This window comes from Hydra vulgaris, chromosome 15 (genome assembly GCF_038396675.1).
Source record: "Hydra vulgaris chromosome 15, alternate assembly HydraT2T_AEP".
In the NCBI taxonomy this organism is placed as follows: domain Eukaryota; kingdom Metazoa; phylum Cnidaria; class Hydrozoa; order Anthoathecata; family Hydridae; genus Hydra; species Hydra vulgaris.
The window spans coordinates 17,502,058-17,513,165 of record NC_088934.1 but is presented as its reverse complement, the minus strand read 5'-3'; the positions used below and the strand labels follow the sequence as shown (position 1 = coordinate 17,513,165).

At 27.6% G+C, this 11,108-nt stretch overlaps 1 protein-coding gene across 1 annotated transcript; it reads right to left on the bottom strand.

Moving 5' to 3' along the window:
* Nucleotides 1–1,638: 1,638 nt before the first annotated feature.
* On the bottom strand, nucleotides 1,639–10,357 carry LOC136072100 (serine protease 55-like). The gene is made up of 8 exons (XM_065820393.1): nucleotides 7,535–10,357; nucleotides 7,250–7,407; nucleotides 6,757–6,939; nucleotides 3,549–3,814; nucleotides 2,844–3,003; nucleotides 2,260–2,736; nucleotides 1,971–2,187; nucleotides 1,639–1,888 (listed from the first exon to the last, which is right to left on the bottom strand). The coding sequence occupies exons 2-8, from the start codon at nucleotides 7,323–7,325 to the stop codon at nucleotides 1,735–1,737; spliced, it is 1,533 nt and encodes a 510-aa protein (XP_065676465.1). The 5' UTR covers nucleotides 7,326–7,407; nucleotides 7,535–10,357; the 3' UTR covers nucleotides 1,639–1,734.
* Between the last annotated feature and the right edge of the window lie 751 nt (nucleotides 10,358–11,108).

Genomic DNA, 11,108 nt, shown 5'->3' with positions numbered 1-11,108 from the left:
AACTGTTTTGTTGAGAGTGTCTTTTCACAGGTCACCTATGCGAAAAGCAAACAGAGAAACAGAATGTCAAACCAAGTGTTGGATCCACTCATTCGCATAAAATCTTATTTAATGAGCCAAAAGATTTGTTGTAAAGACGCTAACATTCTCGAATCAATGATTTCAAAGGTCGGAAATGAAATTTACGCAACAACTACATGCTAAAATGTCACGTAATGGCGAAACTTTATTAAATGTTTTAGAGATTAATACTTAACCAAATAACTTTTGAATAAAATAGTGCTACTTTACTTCTTCTTTTTTTTTTTGTTCTCGATTATTGCTGGTTTATTTTTATTTTTGGCTTATCACTGAAAAAAAACCTGGCAACCCTGACCCATTCACCACAAAGAAGAAATTTCTTAGAATTTATTACTAATATTACTTTTCTAAATAAGGAAATTAATTAGACTTAGATTTTTAAATTTATAACCACATTGCAAACGGCTTCATATAATGATAGTAGAATAATCAATTAAATAAATAAGTTATTGTCCCTATATGCCCCACAAACGGCTTCATATAATGATAGTAGAATAATCAATTAAATAAATAAGTTATTGTCCCTATATGTCCCACAAACGGCTTCATATAATGATAGTAGAATAATCAATTAAATAAATAAGTTATTGTCCCTAAATAAGTTTATTGCCCCACAAAAGTTACTATACTTAAACTAACACTATTCAAAAAGTTCAATACGAGTTTAGTACGAGTTCAGTACGAGATATTTTTTTTCAGCCAGATTCTAAATGTTAAATCAAAATATTAAAAATAATGTCTAAAAAATCAAATCATTTCATAAATAAAGCGAATAAGTAATAATTCAAGATAAATCCTATAAGAAAATACGAAATTTTTGTTTTTCGTAATCTTACTGATGCATTTTGGTACTTTTAATACATTTCATTGGTTTTAAAATTAAATTTTTTTTACAATAATGAAACACAAAAATTTTAAATGTTTCATTAAAAGAAAAAAAAATTTTCGGGATATTTAGGTCTTAGGCGTAACTATCCCTATATGCCCCGCACTTTCCTAACTTTTATTTCTACTTTTTTGATCCAAAATAGAAAAAGTGCCCGTGCATCTTACTTGACAGCCGTCCAAAATCTATTCACCATACATTAGATGTTTTTTCATACAATGCTTAGTTTTCGATATATTTTATTTGCCCAACTTGCCCCAATGCTTAACTCACCTTGCTCTACCCTATTTAATTTACAATGACAACAATATAAACTTAAAAAGGTCTTATCAAGTTTCTATAGTAAATTTATTAAGTCTACAATTATTCTTTTTTGCGTTTTTATTAAAGTAAATGACTAAAAAAACTTTTCGCGGTAATCGATTTTCCCATTGGCTTAGTTATACATAACTTAAACTTATAACACAAAAATGATTGAAGTCAAATTAATTATAATAATTATAATAATAAGTGAAAGTGAACTATTTATAAGCGCCAAGTAAACTATTATATCATGAGACAACAAATTTGGTTGTTTTATAAGTCATAAAATTAATTTTCAATTCGTTTGCAAACATTTTGCTTTTTAATAGTTTATTTATTTAAATATTAAATGTTTAACAATTAAGCAGTTTACATAAATAAACACTTTATATTCAAATATGTCTTATATTTATAATAAATATTTTATTTATTACATATTTATAATAAATACTCTAGTTGTTATTCTAGTTGACTAAATGCAGAGTTTCGTGCATGTCAGGATATTTTATAACCGACTTAATCCAGTTTTGAACAGTTTTTACGTTAGTGTAGACACCATACATGTTACTCTGACCACAACCAATTTCTGGTCCCCAACTTGTTATGCCGGTAAGTATCCTATAGAGAAAATCAAAACCCAGTCAAAATATAATATTTTAATTATTTTAAATCATTAGTAAAAATATTCTTAAAAAAATACCATTGCCCATCTTCTTGACACATCAATGGACCACCACTATCACCCAAGCAAGTATCTGGAACTCCAGATTCATCTCCAGCGCATATCATATTTTCTGTTAGTCTTTCCCCGTATATATCATTACATTCAGAAGTTTTTCGAATTGTAACCATGCCATGGCGCAAGATCTCACTAAATGGGGCTGGTTTGATGCCGTCATTCCACACTTTTCCCCAACCTTAAAAATCCGTTTGAAATGTATTAAAGTTTGCAAAAGACTTCAAATTCATAAATATTTATAGTTTATTACCTGCAATAAAACATTGATCTCCATGTGAAAATTTGTGGTTGTTCAGAATACAGATAGATTCAACAAAGTGGTTCACCATCGCTGGTTTTTTCAGTTTTATCATAGCAACATCATTGTTATATTCCTTCTCAGTTTTGTACTGAGGATGGACATAAACATCGCTAATAGAGAATTCTTGAGTTTGCTTTAGCTTTTTACTCCGTTCCAGAACACCGAGCCGAACGAGAATATCATTTTTGTTTGCAACATCTGCAACGCAATGAGCAGCAGTAATAATCCAATCCAAACCGAGAAGTACTCCTCCACAAGATGGTTCAAAAGGTCCGTCAAATTTTTTTATTAAAATCATTGCCATCCACGGCCATTCCCCGATAGTAGATTTAGTCCCACCAACTACTCGAGCAAGGTTTGTTGATTTAAAAGTTTTGCTATCAGGATTCTGATTAAGCTTACTCTTACCGCAAGTCGATGAATCTTCTAAATTATTTTAGTAGTTAAATGAAAAAGTAAAAACAAAATAAAAATTTAAACTTCTTTTTTCATATATATATTTTTTCTTTTTGTTTTGTTATTGTTGTGGTTACCTGGCCCATTGTTTGGTACTGGTGGAGGAGGTTGGCTCGGTAGTGGAAGTGAATTTATAGGCCAAGAGTAACATCCTTTTCCGCTGAAAGAATATAAATGAATATCATCAATTGCTATGTCACCATAAAAGCTAAACGATGTTTTGCCTTGGAATATAATCTACAAAATATAAAAGAAAATTATTTAATATTATAAAAGCAATAAATCCAAGGTATACTTTTAAACATATAAACAAGTCGTTGTTACATCATTTGCATGTAACATTTTCAGATGCAACAATATTTATTATAGAACCTTAGAAGTTACAAAATATAGAAAAAGATTGAGTCAAATCTGCATTAAAACAGTAAAAATAAAAATGACTATGACATCACCTGAACTTAGTTTTTTTCAATAAGAAATAAATAAATTAAGTTCAGGACAAGTTGGACAAAAGTGAATAAGTTATCTTAAGGTGACTAAAACTTCGTATCATAACTTTTAAAGGATGGATTACATTTATTTACCTTGTAACTATTACAGTGAGTGTTTTACAAAATGGTAAATATAATAAAAAATGAGGCTTAATTAAAATTCCGACTTTTTGTCTAAATTTTATCTGATAAATTATTTTTTTTATATATTTATAAATCTTAATTAGTTTACATATATTTATAAATCTTTTTAAAAATATATTTTTTCCTTAAAAGTACTATGGTTATTACCTTAAAAGGATGTGAAGGCGTGTCCATTGCAAACCGTCCGTGGTTCCAACCCTGGGTACTTTGCTTGCCAATAAGTTGAAACATAACAACTTCTCGATCAATTTCGTCAACAAGTACTGCTAGTTCTCCCATTGTGTGACCCCGCATATGATAAAAAAATTCAACACATATTTTTTTATCTTGAATATCATTGTCTATCAAATGTGTTTTAAAACGTGCTATATCTCCGTTCAACCGTTTTGAACTCTCAATGTATAGATAGTTTCCTAAAAAAATATTTGAACTGGACATCAAAAAAAATATTGATAGTAAAAAATGATAAAACCAAATAACTTCAAACTATAATATCAAAAATGAGTAAGCAGAATCAGTATGCTTTTTTCGCCGTGATTTAAACTTGGATGAGTTGTGTTACGGAAAGTTTGCAAATATAAACAAAAAATTAATTTGTTATTTGAGTATAACTTTAAATTTACAATTTTTAAACCAACGCATATTACATAAACAACTTCTTCCGCAATTGATAACATTTTAGCTAAAAGCTCTTTAAATACACATTTTGAATCAGGGCTTTTTATTACAGATTTCTCATATTGCTATTTTCTTATCCTGCATATTGCACGCGGAGTCCTATCTTAGAACGACAATTAAAAGATTTTTGTCGCTAGAAAAAATGTTTATTTTAAACCTAGATAAATTTAAATTTATCTAAGTTTTTAAAATTTAAAAATTTTGCACGACGAGCGATGGAAAAACCTCTATTCCCTTTACAGACCCTTAACTGCGCGTTTTTTATTCATGACAATGTCTGTTTCATAAATCTAAAAACGAAACTGACGAAAAAGTGTAGAAAGCTTAAACAGTTTTTTTAATTTAGCTTATCACAAGCTAAGATTAAGTGCTATTCTAAACAGCTGAGTAAATTTGATATAATGAAAATTTGATTTCTTATAAATGAAATAACCGAAAGAGATTAAATGAAAACCGGAAGAGAGTAAAAGAAGCTCTCAGCTTCCCACAAAAAGTAATTGTTATTAACAAAATAATAACAAATGAAACAAATATAGGGGAAAATAATTAAGCTATATCAAAAAGCATAAAATGTTTCTAGAGAAGCTAACTCGATGCCTTCCTGACAAAAATCCTGTTTTATGTGCGAAAGTATCTACAATCAACTAATATATTTAACTTGGTTGATTAATCAATTTTTTTTTTAAACTTTCGCATTGTCCTAAACTACCTCTGTTCTAAACTGCCTCCTTCCTACTATATATTTCCTGATCAATTAAAATTAGCCAAAACTCATCCAGTTTTCAAAAAATGGTGATTGTTATACTGTTTGCGACAATCGTTCTATATCGCGACTACCTATATTCTCAAAAATATATTAAAAAGGTAATTTGTAATAGAATTATGATCACATAAAACAAAAAACGCTTTTATACAAAAATCAAATTGGATTTTAAAAACACTGTTTTACTGAACATGCTATTAAACTTGCCAATAAAATATTTATGTCCTTTGCTAAAGGTGAACAAGTGTTAGAAGTATTATCGATCTCTCAAAAGCATTTGATACTGTTGATCACAAAATTTTAAAGTTAAACGAAAGTTAAAAGTTTAAAGTTAAAGCATCACGGTATTAAAGACCTAATATATACGTAGGTTAAAAATTATCAGAAAACAATGTTGAGCTGATAGAGTCAGGAGTGTTTAGTATCTCAAATAAATCTCAAAAAATATATTTAATTATGTTTGCTAACGATACAATATTATTTTATGTCCACTCCCATGTAAAAATATTGTTCGAAACAATAAACACTGAACTCGAAAGTTTTAACAAATGGTTTAAAGCAAATAATTTATCTTTTAGTTGTGAAAAACAAGCGCTACTCTTCTCCATAAAATAATTAATCTCCTGTTAAATTTGCTAAAACCAATAAAAATGAAAAAAATGGAAAAAACATACAAAGCTTTTACGAGTTTTATTTGATGAGAACCTATTATAGAAAAACCATGTTGGCCTCAGTGACAAATCCAAGAATTTTTGGTACTTGGGATTTTGAAATATTTTTGAACTTTGTATCACATTTGCGACTCCTAATAATAAAAAAAAAAGGTTCTCTATTTCTAAAATAATTTAGGACTTTCAAAAACTGGGGGTGGGGGAATGCACCTTCTACCCTCCCCTTTCCTGGATCCGTCACTGGTAAGTCTCATTCAGACGAAAATATCTTTTTCTATAACTTATAAGTGTTTATACAAATCAAGAACCTTTCTTGATTATAAATCTCAAAAAGTGCTTTATTTCAGTTTTGTTCATTGACATCCAACGCTAATATTTACGTGGTTTTGTAAGTTTTGTAATTTTATTAGAAAACTCACAAAACCACTCATGGAAAGCAATCAATTACTTAAAGAGATCAGAAAATCCTTCTGTAATGAAATGACACGAATGTCTTAAATATATCAAACTTTAAGATATTTCAAATATTATTATTTATGTATAAGTATAAGAATAACTTGCTGCTAAAAGCATTTTCTTATATTTTTACAGCAGTTTTTTCTCAAAAATACTTTACAATACCAAACAAAGCTATCATTTGAACAGAGTAAGCCACAGGTGTAAAATTTTTCAATTATGAACCAAGGCCTGTCCTTATATATATTTGACATACTTGTATTTTATACTATTATTTGACGTATTTATAATATATATGTTTGGTTAAAGATTTAGATATTTATATTGTAACAAAATTTTTACTTTTTATTTTGTATTTTGTAATATTTTTGACAAAATTTTATTTTAAACTTGTTAAAATCATGAAGATTTTAATGTTGTTGTTAAAGGCGTTTTATGAAAAGATTGTGGTGACACTAGTCATCCGTATCTTTATTGACCCCCTGATAAGGCACATTGAAATGGCGGCCTACCTTTCATGTGCCTAATTATTTCAATAAATTTTAAAAATTAATTACGTATGTTGTTAAGGAAACAGAGGCACGTCCTAAAACGTCATAAAGACGTAAAGTCGTTTAATGAATTAAATATATTTTTAAAAACCCTTTATAAAGTCTATAATTGATAGACTATTTAATTATTTTTTTAACCATTTAATTTTTTTTTTCTATTAAATTCTAAATTCAAGTAGGTTATTTTTAAAAGATCACTTTTGTACTTAAAATACTGTCCTAAAAAAATCTATTACCTAGACCATTCATTCCTGGAGTGTTGTCCCCCTCTGGACCAGTGTATGGCGATGGTGTTGTCAAATTTCCCTTAATCCAATTAAAAGTTGCCAATTCATCATTTTTGTATGCAGGACATTCTGTCTCAAAATTGCAATTTGCAGATTCAAGCGGATATGATTTAACCGGAGTTCGAAAAATAACTAAAATCAATTAATGGTAAACTTGTGAAATAGTTCTAAGATTTTAGAAAAAGTACAATCAATGCATTAAATGTCAAAAAAAAAAAAAAAAATCCAATAACTGAACTCAAAGTTTAGTAAAGCCTTGAAAAAAAAGCCATAGCAGTATATAGCTTGGGTTTAACAGCGTCGTAGTCAATTTTTTTTTCGGTTAATTTAATTTTTATATTTTCTGAATAACATATTTTTTAACTTATTAAAACTTTTCATTACTAAGACGTCCAGAAGAAAAATTTGGTAATCAAAATACGAACTTTATGAACACACATACCATTAAGTTGTGCTGACGTCAATATACTTGTAATTACCAGGATTCTAATCACATGTTTTCTTCTCATGTTCGTCATTTTCGTTTTTGTATCTTCGTTTTTATTTATGTTTTTTAATAAATATGTTTGAATTGATGCTCAACATCAATCTGTTTGGTGTCTGAAAGGAAAATAGAAAATGAAGCGTAATGTTATAATAACTCGCTTATTTACTTTCAAAATAAGAACTTTGTATCCCACTCTCTTTCTTCTAAAACCGCTCACATAGTCTAGATTAAATTTGATACCTTTCATCATTTGCACGTGCTACGAATCCTACTCTAAAAATACTTTTTGTTTTGAAAAATGTCAAGGAGACAAAAGGACTTGCAGGTGTAAACAAACAGCTTGTTGAGGGCATTTTCTATGTAAATATATTTTCTTTGAGCAATAAAACAAAAAAAAGCAAATTATTTACTAACTCAATAAAAACTAATCGTTATCAGTATTAAGTTTGTTCCAAAATATTAAAAATAAATGTCGCTTTTCATTCATTGCGATCAATCAATCAAAGCGTGACTGATTTATTAATTCTTTTTTTATATGAAAGTGCGCAGAATTGATATAGAAAAAAATCATGAAGTTAGCTTATTTAAGTTAGATAGTTATTATTTGTCTACAAGTATACTTAAGTATACTTAAACCACGCAAGTATTTCATAAAATTAGTTCATAAAATCTAGAGCGTTACAAAAGCTAAATAAACTGAGTTTCCTATTAGACGAATAGATGTAATGACCACTTCATTTTGTATGTTTTTTTTCATGTGTTTGCTTAATGTTGAATAGACAGCACATCAAACAAAAAGAACTTACGTAATTGAGTTGTAAAGTTTTAAAAATTTTTATGCAAAACTGTGATTTTGAAAACAAAAATTATATTTAAAAAAATGAATCAAACATCAATTATAATATTCATTATAAAAATCATGTGCATTTGAAATGAATAGTGATATGTATTTGAAATGAATTACTTTATTTATTTTTGCAGATTAAAAGAAATTGAATTGGCAATAAGAAGTATTATAAATTTAATTAAATAAGTTAAACTATAAATTGCTCTAACAATAAAATGTGTTTTATATAAAATCACATTTTCTTATTTTTTTAAACCAATTCTTAAATGCTATATTTGTCATTTTATTATTTTATTAAATTTTTTTCTTTTATTTTACAAAACAGTTCTTAAATCTTATTCTTTGAAAAACTATAAATTTTAAATGCTAAGCGATATATTTATATTTTCTTTTACATTATTAATTCAGAGATATACATTGAAACTGAATTTTATTGTTAAACTATATTTTATCTAGTAATGACGCATTTTTTGGGGCTTGGTGATGGGAATAAATTTGTCTTCTTCTTGCCCGGTCATGTAATTATTTTTTATAAGTTACGACTGTAAATCTTTTTTTTTTTCTTATTATCAAAAAATGTAAAAATAAAGGAATTATTTTTTATTTTGAAAGTAATAATTTGTAAAAAGAAAAAGATAAAAAATTATAAAATTAAGTTGCAGAAATTATCAAGTAAAAGTATGGAAAAAGGTAATATATCGAAAAAGTAAATAACATTTTATTAAGGCAATCAGCATTAAAACAAAAAAGCTGGTAAAATGATAACCCAAAGATATAATAAAAAGTTATGTGGAATTATAACCTTATTATTTGTTAATCTAACTATCTAATTTTTTAACATTCCTTCACCCTACGTCAAATCAAAGTTTTTATGACATCAATCTACGTACTATTACTTCTTTTTTTTTTCCAACTTAACGTTGAATTCCAACTTAACGTTGAATACCAGCTGATGAGTTCATTTATCATTCACTTGAGACACTTAAAAAACCTTTTAATTCCAGAAAACTCAAATTTAAAATTTACCATTAAAAAAATTCTCTTATAATTTACAATATTTTGACTAAAAACTTTTTTTAGATAATCATGCTATTTGCAGACATAATAAAGTACGAAGCAAAAAGAAGATGAAAATATTTTACACCTTTAAAAAAGTTTTCAGAAGAGCTATATACATGGCCGACGACACGGATTTCGAAGTGAAGGGAGGGGGAGGACACAATAGTCAATTTCTAAAAAAAGTCCTCTATACCCTGAATTTTCTTTAAAAAAATTTTGAATTCGCGCTTTTAATCGTAATGTATTTCGTAAAATGGATTTCCCCACTGAATCAAAATATCAGTATTGTGTCACAAACAAGAACGTAACAAACATCGTAAGTACAATTTAAAATTTCTTTAACACATCCGTTAACACATCCGTTACGTGATATTATCATATGATATATCATAATAATAATGAGACAAAATAAAACAAGTAACATCTTTGTTATTTATTTGACTGGAGGGACCAAAAGCTACAACTTTTTCTAATTTTAAATAGTAGCTTCCGCTGCGACTTGTATATACTACTACTCCTGCTGCTACCTGGGCCGACAACACCGGGGGAGTGCTAGAGACATTGCCCCCTCCCCATCCCCTCTTACATACACACTTTTCTAAAGGAACATTTTTTTTTTAAGAAATTTCTAGATATAGAGGACTTTTTACAAAAGTAAAAATATATTTAGAAAGCCGGGTTTATCTAATTACTGAAAAAGTACACACTCAAAAAATAAACCCTAAATGGAAAAAGACTTTTTTACAGCACAACTGTTGCACGATGTATCATAATAGGAAACGATTATTAAATAAATTTTTTTGATAAAAGTTTTTTATTATAAAAAGGGTATATTGGTACATAAACTTGTAAGGAGATATTGAGTATTGTGAATAAAACTAAAAACTAGATTAAAGTACCTTGAAATTAACCGTAAACGCCAATTGAAATCCTTAATAATGAGTTGAGCGATGAATAACCTCATTTCTAACGTTTAGTTTCTTTTACTTTAAAAAATTAATGTATAACTTTAACTTTAAAATATTTATTCTTGAAATAAACAGTCCTTGATTTGCTTTTTGTAAATTTCATAGAAAAAATTAAACCCTTGTGCTTAACTTTTTTCACTAAAATATGGTTTTCAATTTGCAATGTGTTTTTTAAAGCTCCAATGTTTTTCTTTGAAGCTGCAATGTACTTCTTTAAAGCTGCAATGTATTTTTTTAAAGCTGCAATCTTCAAAGCTACAATAGCTGTTTTTGAAGATTAAGAAATAAAATAATTACATTTAACAGATGTATTCAAACTAACATTTTTAAAAGGTTTTTTAGACACGCCGGCAACTTAAAAGACTTTTTAATATGGAAAAGTTCGCAGGCTAAAAAACTTATTGGTTTGTATTTTCGATCTTTATTCTTATTTTGTTCTTTATTTTTAATTTTATTGACCATTGACCGACTTTCTCACCCGTTTTACAATGCATGACGACTGAATAGTGTAAAATAAAGGTAAAAAATAAATAATAAGTTTTTCAAATTAACTTTGTTTATTCATTACTAAACAATTAAGAACAAAAAACTTTGCATTTTTGATTATTTTATACAATTTCATTTTATTTTTTCCTTGTAAACAACAGTACCACCCCCTTCCCCCGTCTCCTAACTTCGTCGTTAAAGGTGTAATAGTGGTGGGTCAAAACAAATATTGTGTCATTTTATTTTTACAACCTTAGTATAAAATTTGTTGGACAACCACAACGTATCTTAAATAAATTATGCAACGCCGTACATCATTTTTATATTATTCTTTAAAGTCTGTAGCGAAAAATTTGTTTTGACATTTTCGAATATTTTCAGAAAAATTTTTTATTATTTTATTTCAACTTTTATTATTGTTAAACATAAAAAAGCTTTTCTAAATGAGCTTTTT